The sequence below is a fragment of the Antechinus flavipes genome, chromosome 4, assembly GCF_016432865.1.
Source record: "Antechinus flavipes isolate AdamAnt ecotype Samford, QLD, Australia chromosome 4, AdamAnt_v2, whole genome shotgun sequence".
Lineage (NCBI taxonomy): Eukaryota > Metazoa > Chordata > Mammalia > Dasyuromorphia > Dasyuridae > Antechinus > Antechinus flavipes.
Window position 1 is genome coordinate 11,121,426 of NC_067401.1, and position 18,373 is coordinate 11,139,798.

The window sequence follows — 18,373 nt, forward strand, 5'->3', positions numbered from 1 at the left end:
GCTGGGCTGATCCCCCCCCCTTCTGCTCCTAGGCCCCTCGGATGCCCAGAGCCCGTAGGCCACAGCGTGGATTTGTTGTTTCCCGAGGGGGTGAGTGAAGGGCAGGCGGGAGGCCCCAGGTTCGCTAGGGACAGTGAGCGTGCAGGCGGAGCTCAGGGCCTTAGCTCCCCCCTCTTTCTTCACAGGTGCTGGGGGGACCCTGATGTGGCACCAAATGAAATGAACAAAGCTCCACAGCCCACAGGCCCCCCACCTGCCCCATCCCCTGGACTCCCCCAGGTAACGGGCCCAGAACTGAGGGGGGACAGGGCAGAGCGCGCTCCGGTGGGATTCCCTCCTCCCGGCCCCCTCGTCGCGGGGCGAAGTTGGAGCCTTGGGCGGGGAGGGGGCCGTGACCTCCGGTGGAGAAACCGCTAGCTCGCTCCTTGACCCGCTCCGTTCTCCCCCCGCGGCTTCCCTTTCCCTCCGTTTCTCCTCTTGCTGAACTCTGGTCTCCCCCTTCAGCCGGCGTTCCCCCCGGGGCAGACAGCACCGGTGGTGTTTAACCCGCCACCAGCGACCCAAATGAACACGCCTTCTCAGCCCCGCCAGGTGAGGGTCTGCGGGGAGGCAGCGGGGACTTGGGGGGGCTGGGGAAGGACCAGGAGAGTAGTGGTCAGGGCCTGGCTCCTCGCACCTGACTCTGATCTCTTCCAATCCTTGTTCTCCTGTGTCCCCTTACTCTTTTTCAGTGAATTATTTGCTAATGAGTGCCCACAGGAGACACGCCTAGGTTATGGGGGTGACCCTAACGGGGAGCCCCAGAGCTGGGAGCAGTGCACCTGGGGTGGCCCTAATGGAGCTTACATCTTTTCTGTCTCCTCTCTTCTCCTGGTGGTCGCAGTAGCTCTGGTCATTGTCCCTTGTTGCCACTAGCCCATGGGGGAGAGGAGCCCTGTTTTTTCTCCCCTTCCCTGCTTCCTTCCTCCTAAGAAGGGATGCTTCTTTCCTTATTCTCCTCACTGCGTCCCTGGCCACCTGGGGGATAATTCTCTTCTTTCCTGTCCCCATGTGCTCTCAGGGAGGATTCAGGTCTCTGCAGGTAATGCCTCTTGCCTGGTCCTGGACCGTAGCCTGGTCTCCCAGTCACGGGCGGGGCAGCAGGGACAGGGTCCTGTCGGGCGCCCAGCCGAGGGAGCCCAGTGCATGGCGAGGGGCTGGGGCCGGCCCGAGCCCTGCATGTTCCTCCCTAGCGTCTGGGGGGTGGGGCGGGAGGCAGAGCAGTGCATGCTGGTCTAGCGGTTGCCTGGAAGTGTCAGGGAAGGCAGGGCGGCTTTTGTGTGAGGGGACCTCCGCTGCTGCCATATGGAGTGCATGGTTCTCTGGGAGCGAGAGCGCTGCGGCCAGGCGGAGGTGGAGGGAAGGCCCGAGGGAGCGGCCGGCCGCCCGGGCCCGCGAGCCCTCGGCCGCTTAGCGTAGCCCCCTGTCCCAGCCGGCCCGGTTTGGGTCTGGGGGCGCGCTGTGACGCCGTCCGTTCCCTTTGCTTCCTCGCCCTCCCAGCATTTCTATCCAAGCCGGGCTCAGCCCCCCAGTAGTGCAGCCTCCCGAGTGCAGAGCGCAGCCCCCGCCAGGCCTGGCCCGGCTGCCCACGTCTACCCCGCGGGTTCCCAAGTGATGATGATCCCCTCCCAGATCTCCTACCCGCCCTCCCAAGGCGCCTACTACATCCCTGGACAGGTGAGGCGGGGGTCTCCTCTCCCGGGAGGGGGGGACTCGGCTAGTCTCGCTCCTGGGTTCCAGGCTGAGGCGTCCGGCCCGAGCCCCCGGCCGCCTCCTCGCCCCTCCCTCCCTCCCCCCTCCCCGGGCCCCAGGAGGATGACCAGGCCCTCATTGCCACTTCCTCCCTCCCTCCCTCCCTCCCTCCCCCAGGGCCGATCCACATATGTTGTCCCAACCCAGCAGTATCCAGTGCAACCTGGAGCCCCCAGCTTCTACCCCGGAGCCAGCCCCACCGAGTTTGGGACCTACGGTGAGTGAGCAGCGCGGGCCGGCCCTGGCAGCGGCTCTGGCCTCCCGGAGCGCGCTCGCAGTGGTGCTTAATGTTTAACAAGTACTGGGGGGGAGTAGACTTTATCCTGCTGCCCAGAGACTCGGAGGCCTCCCAGCCTGCCCCAGGGCCTCCCCGAGTCGGAGGTCCACGTGCGGCGGCGCACGTCCTGGGCCTGCCTGGTGGGCCAGCTGAGCCCGGAACCGGGCCGCCCATGAGGGTCCCCGCCTCTGCCAAAGGGGCAGGTGGAACGGGGGTCGTGGGCAGGTGCCCCCCACTCGGTGGGGTCCCTGGGGTCTCCCTGAGTGGGAAGGAGGAAAGGGCGACCCCCGGGGTCCTTTGTGGCTATCGCTGGGTCTCTGACCTCGGGTCAGGGCCCGGATGATGGGGGGTGGGGGCGTGTCTGTGTATGTGCGTGGGGGGTGCCTTCCATCGAGAGGTGTGTGTGTGTGAGGAATCCTTGTAAACGCAGCTCAGACTGGTTCCCCGGCTTCTGTAGACGCCGAGTTCCCTGGGGGTGGGGGGCGGAGCAAGGGGCAGAGGCCCCGGGTCCCCTCCCCTCCTGCCGTGTGGGGAAAGCAGGGTTCTGGGGGCCCAAAGCCGGCCGGCCGTCCATGGCTGGGTCCTGACGTTTGCCATCGCTCCTCGTTCTCCCCCCTCCCCTCCTCGGCCCCTTCTGCAAAGCCGGTGCTTACTATCCAGCCCAGGGCGTGCAACAGTTTCCACCCGGCGTGGCCCCCGCCCCAGTCATGATGAACCAGCCACCCCAGATCGCTCCCAAGAGGGAACGAAAGACGGTGAGCCGCAGCGGCCGGGGAGAGTCGGGGATCTGGGAAGGAGGCGGCAAGGTCAGGTGGGAGCCAGGGCACTGTGGGCCAGAGCAGGGGGATTCTGGGAGAAGGGCTCCAGCCAGGCGGGGAGGGCGAGGGAAGGGCCCTGCGGATTTTGGCGGCCTGGCGGCGGAGCTTCGGCCTCGAGGAGCCCGCGGGGCGTGTGGGGGCGGCCTGAGGGGCCTGGGCTCTCGGGGGCTCCGTGTTGGGTTTTGTTTCTTGGGAACGATTTTGTCATGTGTGCTGTGCCCCCACCCCCATCCCCCACGGCCTGGAAGCTCTTGGTAGCCTCCGCCTCTGCTCAGTCCTCCAGCCCTGGGCGTGGTGCCCAGAATGGGGTGCCAGGGCTGGGGAAGCCGCTGAGTCACTGTGGCTCCACCCCTTGGAGCCCGGGCCCTGCCCAGAGAGCAGGCAATCCTTGGCCAGAATTGGGCTGTTTGAGGGCTGGATCTGAGTCCCCAAGGTGGGAGGAGGGAGGAGTCTGCTGTTGGCTTAGAGCATTGGGGGGGCAGTGGTGAGGGAGGGCATTGTGATGCACTGGGGACTCTGTGAGGTCGAGGCTCTCGTGGGGCGGGGGCTACGACTCCAGGAGCAGGGTCAGCAGTGGAATCCAGGGGCTTCCTGCTATCTACCTACCTGTTTCCTAGTGGGGGAGGGGTGGAGTGGGGGCAGGGAGGAGAAGTGGGCTCCCCCTGCTCCCCACTCAGCTGACACCCTTTTCCCAGATTCGGATCCGAGATCCCAACCAGGGAGGGAAGGATATCACAGAGGAGATCATGTCTGGGGCCCGGACCTCCTCCACTCCCACTCCTCCCCAGGTACCCAGGGTGGCGCCGGCCCCCTCCCAGCGGCCGCCCCACGGTCTCAGGGGGAGGGCTCCGACCTTGGACAGGATCTCCCCTCTTTCCCCAGAGCGCCCAGGCCGTGGGCTCGGGGGTCCGGGACTCTGGGGAGGGGAAGGCCTCGGGACCGACAGGTTGACCTTGCGCTTCCCACAGACAGGAGGAGGTCTGGAGCCTCAGGCTAACGGGGAGACTCCCCAGGTCGCTGTCATCGTCCGCCCAGGTGAGCGGCCCCCCCGCCCCCGGAGGGCTGGGAAGGGGGGGGGGGTTGCCAAGGGCAGCAGTGTCGGGACCCTCATTCTTTCTCCTCCGTCGCAGACGAACGACCTCAGGAAGTGACCGTCGGGGCCCGGCCAGGGGCTGGCCCAGAGCGCAGCCCCTCCGAATCTCCATCCCAGCCATCCTCTCCTTCCCCGGCCCCGTCACCGCCACCTCCAGCTCTACAGCCGGGGCCCGAGCCGGGGCTCCCGGTTGTCCCCATTACCGAGGACGCGATGACAGCCGCCGTGATAATGCAGTTGCCTGTCGAGGAAGCCGCCTCCACTGCCCACGAAGCCTCACAGCCGCCCTGCCCTGCTCCCGCGCCGCCACAGCCCCGCGCCTCTCCCGGACCCTCCCCGGAGGCAGAAGTGACTAGTGCTCCAGCAGCCCCCGAGCCTGCCCCTGCCCAGGCTCCCGGCCTCCACCGGTCTCCGGACACGGCGCTTTCCCCCGAGCCCAACGGCGTGGCCCCCGCGGAGGAGCCCGAGGCCCAGCCAGAGGTGGGCCAGGCTGAAGCGGTTCCGGTGCCGCCACCCCCCCCAGCCTGCCCCCAGGAATTCACAGTTGTGGCCCCTACGGCCCAGCCTGAGGAGCTGCCCAACGGGGCCCCCTCTCCCCCTGCCACGGACCTGAGCCCTATTGCTGAGCCCGAGGAGCCGGCTGAGGAGGTGGCGGTGGCGGCGGCGGCGCCAGCGCCGGCACCAGCGCCGGCACTCCCCACCCTCCCTGCCGACCTTCCCGGGCCACCTGCTGCACCTCCTGCCCAGGAGGAAGAGCTAGAGAATGAGGAGGAGGAGGAGGAGGACGAGGAGGAAGGGGAGACTGAAGGGGAGAAGGGAGGAGAGGAATCGTTGCCCCCTGAGACCACCCCCACCCCAGCCCCCCTTCCCCAGAGCCTTGACGAGACAGCCACCCAAGGTGAGGGGTAGAGGGGTGGGATAGCTGTTCACGGACTCGTTTGCTCGGGGGCGGAAGCCTCCGGGGCTCTGCTTAGCTTGTTCTGTACCCGGCATCCCCTGTGGAAGAGGTTCTGGGAGGGGAGGGGGCCCCAGGATGCCCGGAGGTGCGTAGGGGCACGGGAGAGGGGGGGCCCGGCCGCCAGGGGGGCTTGTTCCTCCGCCGACGAGGCCGCGTCTGGGCCCCCGGAGCCTGCGATGGAGCCGAGCCCCTGAGGAGGAGCCGGCACGGAGGCGCCGGAGCCGCCCGGGGAGCCTGGGCTGAGCCTGGAGCCGGGGGGAGCGTTTTAAAGTGTCTCGGCCTTTGGTCCCCTTCTAGTGGTGGCGATATCTGTGCCAAAGAAGAGACGGAGAATCAAGGAGCTGAACAAAAAGGAGACCGTGGGGGACCTGCTGGACGCCTTCAAGGAGGTGGGGGCCGGGGAGGAGGAGGGGGGTGGGGGCCGGGCGGGAGCCGGGCGTGGGGCCAGCCCTAGAGCCCCGGTCCTGTGCCCGCAGGGGAACGAGGGCACGCCGGAGCTGGAGAAGCAGTCCCCCGCGGGCAGTGCCCCCACCCCGAGCCCGAGGGCAGCCCCCGGAGCCCCCGTCCCGAGGAGGCCGACGAAACCTGGGAGGAAAAGGAAGACAAGATGGATGACGCCGAGAACATCCAGCCTGGGGACCAGAAGTACCAGTACAAGTCAGGTGAGCTCTGGGACCGAGGCAGCCGGACCGGGCTTGGGGGGCCGGGGGGCGGCGGCGCCTTTTAGAACCCCTCGCCCCTCGTCTTCTCAGATCAGTGGAAGCCGCTAAATCCGGAGGAGAAGAAGCGCTATGACCGGGAGTTCCTGCTTGGATTCCAGTTCATTTTTGCCAGTATGCAGAAGCCGGAGGGCCTGCCCCACATCAGCGACGTGGTGCTGGACAAGGTGGGCGCTGCTGGGAGGTGGGCGCCGGCCTGGGAGGGAGGGGGCGTCGTGGCTCGGGCCGCCCTGGGGCCCCTCGTCGTCGTCCCCCGCCCGCTGTGAGCTCCTTTCTGTGTCCAGGCCAACAAGACGCCCCTGCGGCCGCTGGACCCCACCCGGCTAACGATCATGAACTCCGGCCCCGACTTCACCCCGTCTTTCGCCAACCTGGGTCGGCCCAACCTCAGCAATCGAGGCCCCCCGAGAGGGCCCGGCGGAGGACCGGGCAATGAGCTGCCCCGGGGCCCGGTGAGTGAGGACGCCGACCCCCGGCGGGTGGGCTGGGGAGATCGGGCGAGGCCCTCGCGCGGCCGTCCTCACCCGGCCCCCTTCAGCCGGCTGGCCTCGGCCCCCGGCGCTCCCAGCAGGGCCTCCGGAAGGAGCCGCGCAAGATCATCGCCACCGTGCTGCTCAGCGAGGACGTGAAGCTTAACAAGGCCGAGAAAGCCTGGAAGCCCAGCAGCAAACGCGGCCCCACGGAAAAGGACCGGGGAGAGGAAGACGCGGATGGCAGCAAAACCCAGGTGCCCGCGCTCTGGGGGGCCTCACGTGGCACGCTCTGCTCCCCCCCCTGCGCTCTGGGGGGCCACACGCGGTGCCCTCTGTCCCGTCCCCACCCCACCCCTGCACTCTGAGGGCCTCACGTGGCGTGCTCTGCTCCCTCCCCCCCTGCGCTCTGAGGGCCTCACGTGGCGCGCTCTGCTCCCCCCCAACATGCTCTTCTGCCCGCCTTCCAGGACCTGTTCCGAAGGGTGCGATCCATCCTGAACAAGCTGACGCCCCAGATGTTCCAGCAGCTGATGAAGCAGGTGCAGCAGCTGGCCATCGACACGGAGGAGCGCCTCAAGGGGGTCATCGACCTCATCTTCGAGAAGGCCATCTCGGAGCCCAACTTCTCGGTGGCCTACGCCAACATGTGCCGCTGCCTCATGGGGGTCAGTGCCCGCCCTCCCCGGCTGCCCCGGGGCCCCCGCCTCTGCAGCCGGCCCTCCCCATCTAATGCCGCCCTCCCCTCCCCCACAGCTGAAGGTGCCCACCACCGACAAGCCCACGGTCACCGTCAACTTCCGGAAGCTGCTGCTGAACAGGTGCCAGAAGGAATTTGAGAAGGACAAGGACGACGACGAAGTGTTCGAGAAGAAGCAGAAGGAGATGGACGAGGCTGCGACGGTGCGGCCGGGCGTCCCCTGCTTCTCCCTCGGGCCCTGGGGGGAGGGACCCCGAGCGCTCTGCTTGCCCCGTGGGCAGACCCCCACGACCACCCCTCGCGCTGAGTCTCCCTGCCCAGCTGACCGCCGGCACACACCCAGGAGTCTCGGGCCGGTGCCCGCTGCTTCCCAGCGTCCAGACTGGGCGCGGCCTCCCGAGCTCTTTTCCACCAGTGTCAGGCGTTCGTTCCCTTAGGTTCAGGGAGTCATTTACCGTGCCCACAGGCCTTGTCTTGGTCCCGTGCTCCCGGGAAGCCCCCCAGGTCTTTCTCCTTCGGACCCTCGGTTCTCTGGCGGTTCGCGGGTGCCCGCGCTCCCGGGTGCCTTTCCCCGAGGGTCCGCAGTGCTCAGGGATGGGGGGGGGCAGGCTGGCCCCGCCGGGAGCTGACGCTCTCTCTGCTCTCCCCTGTGGCCCCAGGCAGAGGAACGGGGCCGCCTGAAGGAGGAGCTGGAGGAGGCCCGAGACGTGGCCCGACGGCGCTCCTTGGGCAACATCAAGTTCATTGGGGAGCTGTTCAAGCTGAAGATGCTGACGGAGGCCATCATGCACGACTGCGTGGTCAAGCTGCTGAAGAACCACGACGAGGAGTCCCTGGAGTGTCTCTGCCGGCTGCTCACCACCATCGGCAAAGACCTGGACTTTGAGAAGGCCAAGGTAGCGCCCCTTCCCGGCTGGGCCCGCTCCGGATGTCGGGGGCTCGGGCAGGGACCGGCTCCTGCCCCCGGCGCCCGCCCCCCTCTCTGAGCCTTCTGCCTGCCCTCTCCCGCAGCCCCGCATGGATCAGTACTTCAACCAAATGGAGAAGATCATCAAGGAAAAGAAGACTTCGTCGCGGATCCGGTTTATGCTGCAGGACGTGCTGGATCTCCGAAGAGTAAGTGCCCCCCAGGCTGTGCCCCCAGCGCCCGTCTCCCCCTCCTGGGCACCCTCGGCCTTGTCTGGGTCCGGCCCTGACCCGGCCTTGGCCTTGTTCTTGCAGAGCAGCTGGGTGCCCCGGCGCGGAGACCAGGGCCCCAAGACCATCGACCAGATTCACAAGGAGGCCGAGATGGAGGAACATCGCGAGCACATCAAAGTCCAGCAGCTCATGGCCAAGGGCGGGGACAAGCGTCGGGGGCCTCCGGGACCTCCCCCAGGCAGTGAGTCCCGAGAAGGGGGCAGGGAGGAGGAGGGTCTGCAGAGCCGGGGTGGGATCGGGCGGGTCGAGGACAGGATTCTCCAGTGATGACCTCCATTAGTGCCACGTGTCTGGGCCACTGAGACTCTGTGATGGAGCTGAGGTTCTGAGGAGAGTCGGGGCTGGTGGCGGCCTCTGGGCCGAGGCCGATCCAGGGACCGGGTTAGTGCTCACTGCCGCCCTCCCCCTAGGCCGAGGGGGTCTGATCGTGGATGACGGAGGATGGAATACTGTTCCTATCAGTAAAGGCAGCCGCCCCATCGATACCTCCCGACTCACCAAGATCACTAAGGTAGGCGCCGGAGGCTGAGGAGGGGCTTGGCTTGGGGGTCTCTTGGGGCGGGAGCAGGGAAGGCTGGTCTTGGCCCCTTGGGATTGGAAAAGTCCTAACGGGGCTCGTGTCCTATCTGATCTTAGCCTGGATCCATTGACTCCAACAACCAGCTCTTTGCTCCTGGGGGACGCTTGAGTTGGGGCAAGGGCAGCAGTGGAGGCATGGGAGCCAAGCCTTCGGACTCAGGTAGGAACAAAGGTAGGGGCGCCGGCCGTTGGGGCCCGGGATGGGGGGCGCGTCCTCGAGGTGGAGCCAGCCAGGTGCCCCTGGAATGGGGAAGGGGTCCCCGGACCAGAAAGAAAGTTTGCATTTCTGGGCTCTTGTCTCCCCAGCCACCGAGACAGCCCGGCCGTCCACTAGCACCTTGAACCGTTTCTCAGCCCTTCAGCAGGCAGCCCCCCCCGAGAGCGCAGACTCAAGGCGCGTGGTGCAAAGGTGAGGTCTCTGGTGCCCCGAGGGGGCCCCTCTGCCCGCCTCTTCCTCCCAGGGCACATGTGGGCCGGGCTCTGTGCTGAGGCTCGGCTGTCCTCCTTCCAGGAGCAGTCTGAGCCGGGAACGCGGCGAGAAAGCCGGGGACCGGGGGGACCGCCTGGAGCGTAGCGAGCGGGGAGGGGAGCGCGGGGACCGCCTGGACCGCGCTCGGGCCCAGATCCCCAAGCGGAGCTTCAGCAAAGAGGTGGAGGAGCGGAGCCGAGAGCGGCCTCTGCAAGCGGAGGGGCTGCGCAAGGCGGCCAGCCTGACCGAGGAGCGGGACCGCAGTCGGGACGCAGGTAAGGGGCGAGCAGGGCCAAGGAGGAGGGGGCTGCCCGGCCAGGTGGGCGGCCCCTCCACCTCCCTCTAACTTCTCTGCAGTGAAGCGGGAGGGAGCCTCTGCCCCCTCTGGACCCCCCAAGGCTGCGCTGTCTGAGGAAGAGCTGGAGAAGAAGTCAAAAGCCATCATTGAGGAGTTCCTGCATCTCAATGACATGAAGGTGAGGTGGGGGCGGGCAGGGAGGGGCCGTCGGGAAGAGTGCGTGCCCTTGCCAGGGACCGGCCCGCCTGACTCCCCTCCCTCATTGCCCCCACGGCCTCCAGGAAGCGGTACAGTGTGTGCAGGAGCTCGCCTCGCCCTCGCTGCTTTTCATTTTCGTGCGGAACGGCATCGAGTCGACCCTGGAGCGCAGCACCATTGCCCGGGAGCACATGGGCCAGCTGTTGCACCAGCTTCTCTGTGCCGGGCACCTCAGCACCGCTCAATATTACCAAGGGTAAGCGGGCCCCCGGGGCAGCCCCTCGGGCGCTGACAGACGGGTCTGTGGCCCGCTCCCCGGGCCCTCACCTCCAGTCTTTGCAGGCTCCATGAGATCCTGGAGGTGGCTGAAGACATGGAGATTGACATCCCCCACGTGTGGCTGTACTTGGCGGAACTGGTGACGCCCATCCTCCGGGAAGGCGGGGTGCCCATGGGGGAGTTCTTCAGGTAACATCCCGGTGGCCGGCGGCGGCCAGGGGCGGGCCGACTTTGGGGAGGTGGGAAGTGACTCGGTCTGACTTTCTCTGCCCCCACAGGGAAATATCGAAGCCGCTGAAACCCCTAGGCAAAGCTTCCCCTCTGCTGCTGGAGATCCTGGGGCTCCTGTGCAAAAGTGTGGTGAGTGTGGAGTGCTGAGGGTGGGAGCAGACCCCGAGCCCGCAGACCCTCTCAGTGTGGCCCCTGGCCCCGGAGTGGGGGGAGGCGAAATCAGGCTAAGTCTCCTCGCTTCATGTGGGCACGCGTTGCTAGGGAGCAGAGGCCCAGGGCTCAAATCCCCTCTGTGCTGGACAAGTCACCGGCTTCAGAGATGCGCGCAGTCTGGGGCGGGGGGTGGTCTGACAGGTTCCTGGACCTTCCTTCGCTGCCCCATCTTGACTCTGCAAGGGCCTTGAGAAAGGGGCCTCCAGGGCTTCTTCCAGCTTGGACATTTAGGGAGCAAGAGTAAGTGGGACATGAGAAACCCACCAGGGAGAAGACCTAGAAGAGGAGGGGCAGGAAGGTGGAGCGGAGGCGCTCCCGGTTCTCTCCCGCACTGTTGCTCCCTGTTCCCTTCCCGCTGCCTCCTCTCCCCAGGGGCACAGGCCACCTTTGTCCTGGGCTCCGGGTCTCGGGCACTGCATCGACTCCCGGGGGCTCAGTTGTTGGCCCCTGCCGATGACTGCGCAGTCTGGGCGAGCCTCTCGAGTGGCTCTTCTGAGCTGCCCATTTCCATCCTCCTGGCGCATGATTCCGAATGCCGTGCTCTGTCGGCATCTCTGATTCGGCCCGACCCAAAAGGGACTTGGGGTTTCTCCTCAAAGCCGCCTCTTCTTGTCCCTGGCAAGGGCCCCGCACTCACCTTCCTTTTCTTGAACTCAGCCCAGGTCTCAGTGGTCCCTTAGTGAACTCAGTAAACTATCGAGGGGCGAACTATGTCCTTCCCCAACTTGGTGAATTCTGTGGTTGTCTAGGAGGAAACATAAGGGCCTCTGGCTTTTGAAAGCCCGTCCCAGCTGGACCTTGCCATGGCACCTTGGCAGCCTTGCACATGGTTTCCCTTCTCTGTGGCCACACCGGTCTTGGTGTTCTTCATACACAGCACTTCGACTCTGGGCCATGTTTATCCTGGCTTTCCCTGCCTTAGGCCTCCTACAATTCTTCTCCAGTGGCATTTTCTCCATGAAGCCTTTTCTTTGCTTTTTTAAAATGTTAAACAATTTTTCTCATTTTCATTTTGAGTTCCATGTTCTATTTTTCCCTCCCTCCCCTTCTCTCCTCTCTGAGCCGGTAAGCATCTTGCTATAGGTTATACACGTGCAATCACGTAAACCATCTCCATCAAGTCATCTTGTACAAGTTGGCAAAAAAGAAAACGTGCTTCAGTCTCTCTTCAAATGGGATCAGTTCTTTGGAGGCGGATAGTGCGCTGATTTTTTAGTGCTTTGGGGTTACCTTGGCACATTGTATTGCTGAGAACAGTTGAGTCACTTATTTGAGCATCCTCTTCATATTGCTGTTACTTTGTATAATTTCTCCCGGTTCTGCTCACTTCACTTTGTATCAGTTCGTGTAAATCTTTCCAATTTTTCTAAAATCCTCCTGTTTGCACCATTTTTCATGGAACAATAATATTCCATCATAGTCATAATTTTTTGGCCATTTACCCAATTTTCAGTTTTCATTCTTAGCAGCCATAAAAAGAGCAGCTGTACAAAGAGATATATAGACCTAGTCAGGGTACTGCTGGGACATTATCGTATCGCTGCTGCTGGAGTTGTGGACTGATCCAACCACCGATTATTCTGGAGAGCCGCTTGGAACTGTGGCCAAAGGGCTAAAAAACTATTCCTACCGGTTGACCCAGCATGAGTATGATGAGTAGATAAGCTAGATCTTTGGCCAGTGGCAGGCTGGAATTGTCTCATTTTTCCCACATTCTGATATTTATCGGTTTCCTTTTTTGTCACATGAGCCACTCTGCTAGGTATGAGGTGGTCCCTCGGTTATAATTTACATTTCTCTAATCGGTAGGGATTCAGCATTTTTTTTTTCATGACTAGAGATAGCTTTGAGCTGAAAACTTCCTTGTTCATCTTCTTTGACCATTTTATCAGGTGGGGAATGACCTGTATCACAAACTCAATTCTGTGTATGTCAGAGAAATGAGAACTTCATCAGAGATACTTGCTGCAACAAGTTTTTCTCCAGTTTTCTGTTTTCCTTCTCATTTTTATTTCATTGATTTTGTTAATGCAAAAAAGTTTGCGTTTTGTAATCCTCTCTTGTCTTGTTGGTCCTAAATGCTTCCCTTCTCTGAAGGCCTGACAGAGACTCTTCCATGCTCCCCTACTTTGATGGAGCCTTTTCTTGATTTGCCTGCTGTGACCGTTAGTGCCATCCCAAACTCTGGTGTTTGTTTTGTCCGAGTTCCCCATCTTTAACACTGTGACTGGGGCCACAGGAGTGGACTACCTTTAGTGTCTGGTACTGAGGGGGGCGGCTTACCACATGCTTCTTTATTGATTAAAAGGCCATTAAAGGCATTTAAGGTTTTTTCAGGATGAACTTCAGGGGTTCAAAGATGGCAAAAACCAGCCTGTGCCCCAAAGCTGCTTACAGGCTACTAGAGGAAAACAACATTTGTGAGCAGATGAGTCTATATAGCCCTGGCAGCTGTGGGAGTCCAGAGGAGCTTCCAGTGGGAAAGGAAGTATGAGGGACAGTAGCAGCTGGCATTTTATAGCCCTTGAAGGTTTGCAGAGACAGTCACTGTTGGTAGAGTTGGTGATGTGCCCAAACCCATATGGTTCAGCTGGTGTTTGAGGCACGAGGCCCTTAGCCTAGCCTCTGTCACCCTGCTGGTGGGTAGCTGAGGGAGGGCAGAAGAGGTTTTGTTTTGTCGTGAGGACGGTGGGAAATGGCACGATCTAGCTTGTTCCTCGGGAGCTGTGAGACGGATGGCTGGGAGCTGGAGCTAAAAGCAGGGAGACCACTCAGGATACTGGCCATGGTCCAGGCAAGAGGCCGGGAGGCTGTCGATCTGGTGGAAGAGGGATGGCTGCCTAGATCAGGGAAAGGAGGGGTCAAGGACAGTTGAGGAGGAGGTGTTCTGGGAGGTATCACACAGACATTGGAGAGATGAGGGATGGCCTTAAGGGGCTGCTTCTGTGCTCTCCTCATGGAGGCCTTTGGTCCTGGGTCTGTGCCCTCTGTCAGTGGTAGGGAGAGGTTCTTGTTGAAACATACACTTAAAAGCAGACATACCCATTTCACGACTGCCGCCAGTGAGCAGGGAAAAAGCCCCAATAAGCACGTGTGTGGTTCAGCAGAGCAGATGGCTACATCTGAAAATACCTGCTGCAAACTTTGTAAAGCCCCTGCACTGTCTGTGGCAAATAGAATGTCCTTTGTAAATTGTTTCTCCTTTCTGCATTTGAAGTCCATGTCACCTCTGTGTTAAGAGAAGGGACGCTGCTTCTTGTTGTAATAATTCTTTTGGACACATGGTGTTGATAGGAAGTTGTAAAGACTTGGATGACAGTCTCATCGTATACATTGTTCTCTTGGTTCTGCTCACTTTGCTCTGTCCCAGTTCAGTGAGATCTTCCTGGTTTCCTCTGAAACTGTCCCATTTCCTCATTTCTTAAGGCTCAGCAAGCCCCCTTGTCAGTCTGCAGCAAGAGGACACCCTCTTGGTTTCCATTTTGGGGGCTGCCACATAGAACCTCCCCACAGAAAGTTCCTTTATTCTGATGATTTGAGGATTGAGACTTCGTTAGTGAGATAAGGAGATGTTGGGTCTGAATGATTTAGGACATTTGTGGGCCTTGTCTTTTTTGGTGGGGCAGTACATTTTTAACTTTATATTACATTTTGAATCCTAAATTCCCTCCCTCCTTGAGGAAAGGTGAGCAATTTGCTATAGATTATTAAGAAGCAGGGGAAACATTTCCACATTAACCATGTTGCAAAAAGAAAATAGAGCAAAAAACCCCAAGAAAAATAAAAGTAAAAAAATAGCTTTGCTCAGCATTCCGATTCTCTGCTGGAGGTGGATAGCATTTTTCATTATCTTCCAGGATTGTATTGCTGAGAATAGCCAAGTCATTCACAGTTGAACATGGTATAGTTTTGCTGTGACTTTGTACAACGTTGTGGTTCACTTTGCGTTACTTCGTACCAGCTTACCCGTATTTTTTTTTTTGAAACCATCCTTCATTTCTTAGTATACCATCACACTCCTCTACCACAGTTTGTTTCCAAATTGTAGGCATCCCTTTAATTTCTAATTATTTGCTCGTCACCACAAAAACAGCAGGTAAAATAGATGATTTTCCTTTTTTCTTGGGTCCCTTTGGGATATAGACTTGGGACACCCAGTATTGCTGGGTCAAAAGAGTATGCAGAGTTTGGTTGTCCTTTGGCCATAGTTATTATTCAAAATGGTTGGATCTGCTCACAACTCCAGCAATAGTGTATTAGTATCCACTTAAGTTATGGTTTGTGATCACCTCATATGGGGTCTCGTAACTGAATGTGGGAGTTAGGAAATTGATTTATTGTCACTAAATTTTGATTTTTATATCTTTTATATTGCTATATACTGAGGGTCATGTAAAAATCACAACAGAAAAAGAGATTGTCAAGTAGAATGAAGCTATCAGTTTTTCTCTATCCTCTAAAATTCATCATTTTCATTTTCTGTCATTATAGCCAAATCTGATAGATGTTGGGGTGGTAGCAGTTATTTTATTTTCCTTTTCTCTAATCAATAGTGATTTAAAATGTTTTTTATATGGCCACTGTAGATAGCTTTGATTCCTTCTAAAAACTGCCTGTTCATATCCTTTGACCATTTATCCATTGGGGAATGACTTTGTATTCTTACAGATTTGATTTAATTCTTTGTATGTTTGAGAAATGAGGTCTATTTATCAGAGATAGTTGCTGTAAAATGTTTTCCCCAGTTTTCTGCTTTACTTTTAATCTTGGCCTTAAGTTTTATTTGTGCAAAAACCTTCAAATTTAATATAATCAAAATTGTTTTAATTTTGCAGTGCTTGTTTGGTCCTAAATTGTTCATATACCATAGATCTGACAGGTAAACTCTGTCATGCTACTCTACTTCGCTCGTGATAATCACCTCGTATGTGTAAATCATGTGCCCATTTTGACCTTATTTTGCTGTGTGGAGTGAGGTGTTGGTCTGTCTCATTTCTGCCAAACTCCTCTCCAATTTTCCCAGCCATTATCGTTAATGGCTAGTTCCTACCCTAAAAGGTGGGATCTTTGCATTTCTCAAACACTAGATCACTCTGGTCACTTACTACCGTGTTGTGGGCCTAATTCCAAATTGCTTTCCAGAATGGCTGCCAGCTCCCAACTCCACCAGCAGCACAGGAAAGCAGCTCTGTTCTTGGCTCCTCCTTTTAAACATTGTCCTATTTTGTCATCATAGGTGCTTTTTATTAGTGACTTAGAGAATTCTTTTCATGGGATTGTTTCATAGCTTGAGTTTCTTTGAAAACTGCCTCTTCAACATTTTTTATTTGGGGAAGGCCTACCTCTTGCCTCTTCTTCCTTTGAATCAGTTCTGGATATGAGAGAAATTTAATGCAGATTTTCCTTCTAATTATTTCTCATTGGATTTAAAAAAAAAATTTCTCATTAGATAAAATTGTTGATTTTAGTAATCTAATCCCTATGAATATTTTTCCTAACCATAGATCCAGATGGTAAATTTCTTGTCTGATTTTAGGGTATCTTTTTTCTAGTTCATGTATCCATTTGGAACTTTGCTTAGCGTACTAAGATATGATGGATGGTCTGAACCCAGACCGTGGTCATGTTGTTCTTAAGGAGGGATGGGCTTGGCATATGAGATGGGAGGCATAAGGGGGCTGAAGGGATCTTGGCTTTTTTCCAGGGTCACAAAAAAGTTGGGGTACTGTGGCGAGAGGCTGGGCTCAGCTGGAAGGAATTCCTACGTGAGGACCAGGACATCAACTCCTTTGTTACTGAGCAGGTAGGCGGGTAGGGCTGCCCTTAGATGGCGACCTTTCGGTTCTGCTACAAAGCCTCATGGGATTGGGCCCCCTCACCCCGACCCTTGAATTCTCCGTCTTAGAAAGTGGAATACACCCTGGGAGAGGAGTCGGAACCTCCGAGCCGGCGAGAGCTTTCCCCTGACGAGCTGAGCCAGCAGCTGAAGAAGCTGCTTAAGGAGAGCACCAGCAACCAGAGAATCTATGACTGGATAGAGGTGAGAAGCGGGCCCAGGACCAAGAAGGGGCTGTGGGGGAGGGGTCTTGGGAGGGCCGGCGGGCTCACAGGTAGCACCTCTCCTTCAGGCCAACCTGAGCGAGCAGCAGGTGGCTTCCAATACCTTGGTCCGTGCACTCATGACCGCCGTCTGCTATTCAGCCATCATTTGTAAGCTGTGGGGGGCTCTTACCGCCTGGGGAGTGGGGAGGGCCGGGCTGATCCTGTGAGGGGCGCGGGCTGGAGGTGGGCCCAGCTGAGTCAACTCCCATCTTCGTTGGCAGTCGAGTCCCCCCTGCGAGTGGATGTGGCCGTCCTGAAGGCCCGAGCGAAACTTCTACAGAAATATGTGAATGATGAGCAGAAGGAGCTGCAGGCGCTCTATGCCCTCCAGGCGCTGGTGGTCACCCTGGAGCAGCCAGCCAGTAAGTCTGAGCCTGGGCTGGAGCTGGGCCTGGGCCTGGGCCTGGGCCTGTCTACTTGGGGCCTGGGCCCGTCTGCTTGGGGCCCGGGCCGGGCAGCCTCATTGGTTCCTTGGGCTCGCCCTCCTTCCTTCTACTCGACCTCTGGCTCTGGTGAATCTTATGTTTTTGGGGTTTGCTCCCCCACTGCCCCCCTGTAAAGGATGAGAAAGGGCGGTCCCGGGCCCTGCCCCCTCACACGGCCTTGCCTCCCTGCAGACCTACTACGCATGTTCTTCGACGCGCTCTACGATGAGGACGTAGTCAAAGAGGAGGCCTTCTACAGCTGGGAGAGCAGCAAGGACCCCGCTGAGCAGCAGGGCAAGGGCGTGGCCCTCAAGTCTGTCACTGCCTTCTTCACGTGGCTGCGCGAGGCCGAGGACGAGTCTGACCACAACTGAGGGCGGGCGCCGGCCAGGCGCCCGGGGGGTGGCCAGGCCACCCAAAGGGACACGCAGAGAGGGGCCGCACAGACTGCAGGGGGGGCTGCGGTGTGCGCCTGTAGCGTGGTGTGTGTCTGAGCTAATAAAGTGGTGGCTGACGAGGCAGGATGGCTTGGGGCTGCCTGGGCCCCCCCCTTCCAGGACGATGCCAGGCGCCCCTCCCCCCAGGGGCATAGAGATATATTATATATAAAGTCATAAAAATTGGTGTGGGGGTGGGGTACCACCGCCTACCCCTGGGGTCCTTTTTTTTATTTTAAGAAAATCACTTTGGGACGGCCGTCCTCGCTGCTGGGGGCGTTCCGCCCCAGCCCCCCGCACCTCCTCTGCTACTGCCTGGGCAGGGGAAAGGGGGGGCACGGTGCCTGTAATTATTAAACATGAATTCAATTAAGTTCCTTGTGTCTCTGCTTTCTGCCCCCCTCCCTGGAGGGGGCGCTGGGCACAGCTCTGCAGGGGGATGGTCCCTCGAGCCTTTTTGGGCAGTTGTCGGCCTGGGTGGCTGGAGAGGCTGCTCAGGCCTTGTTCTCCCATGGGGCCTTGAGAGTGGGCCCGGATGAACCTAGGATGCTTGAGGCTGGGGAAGCCCTGACTGCGGCGGAGGGGGGGGGGCGGGAATGTCAGGGCTTGTGCCCCCTGGGTTTGAGGAGTGGGGGAGCTGCAAGGTGATGAGGCAGCATTCGGCCAGTGAAGGGCCCTGGCTTGGCTAAGGGCACTGGCAGGCTGGGCGGGGAAGTAGTGATGGCAAAGGACCACCCCTCCACCCTCCTCCTCGTATTGAGGCATCTGCCGGGCCTCCCGACTCCGGGCCGGGCTCCCGGGGGCCAAAGCCGCTTGGCCCACCTGGCTCGGCCCCCCCCTCCCCTAGCTGTGACGTCAGCCCCGCTCCCCGCCCTCCCGGGCCCAGTGGCGTCACGGAGCCCGCCCCCAGCACTGACGTCCCCCCCCCCACCTCGGCTGCCGGCGGACTAGCGGCTCCGGCCCCTCCCTTCCCCGCCTGCTCCCCTCCCTCCTTCCCTCCCTCCTTCCTCCCTCCCTCCCGGGCCTCGGGAAGGTGATGGCCCGCGGCCCCCTCTGAGCGTCCGCGGGCCCTCCCTGGCCATGGGCTGCATCGGCTCCCGGAGCCCCGCGGGTAAG

The 18,373-nt window shown here is 59.7% G+C and overlaps 1 protein-coding gene and 1 non-coding gene across 2 annotated transcripts; both read left to right on the forward strand.

The window, feature by feature from the left end:
• The first annotated feature begins 164 nt into the window (after nt 1-164).
• Nucleotides 165-17,630, forward strand: EIF4G1 (eukaryotic translation initiation factor 4 gamma 1). The gene is given in 33 exon segments (XM_051999935.1): nt 165-279; nt 505-591; nt 1,061-1,081; nt 1,540-1,716; nt 1,909-2,008; nt 2,711-2,823; nt 3,582-3,674; nt 3,855-3,921; nt 4,017-4,877; nt 5,235-5,326; nt 5,414-5,459; nt 5,462-5,599; nt 5,690-5,823; nt 5,941-6,108; nt 6,195-6,383; nt 6,597-6,794; nt 6,883-7,029; nt 7,486-7,722; nt 7,838-7,942; nt 8,048-8,207; nt 8,437-8,537; nt 8,663-8,765; nt 8,912-9,014; nt 9,117-9,349; nt 9,432-9,550; nt 9,654-9,826; nt 9,913-10,038; nt 10,128-10,209; nt 15,998-16,096; nt 16,199-16,333; nt 16,422-16,503; nt 16,617-16,757; nt 17,013-17,630. Coding segments are annotated over 33 exon segments (4,872 nt in total). The 5' UTR covers nt 165-219; the 3' UTR covers nt 17,195-17,630.
• Nucleotides 8,285-8,359, forward strand: LOC127563662 (small nucleolar RNA SNORD66). Its single transcript, XR_007954100.1, has one exon. It is a non-coding gene; the product is annotated as a small nucleolar RNA SNORD66 (small nucleolar RNA).
• Nucleotides 17,631-18,373: the final 743 nt, after the last annotated feature.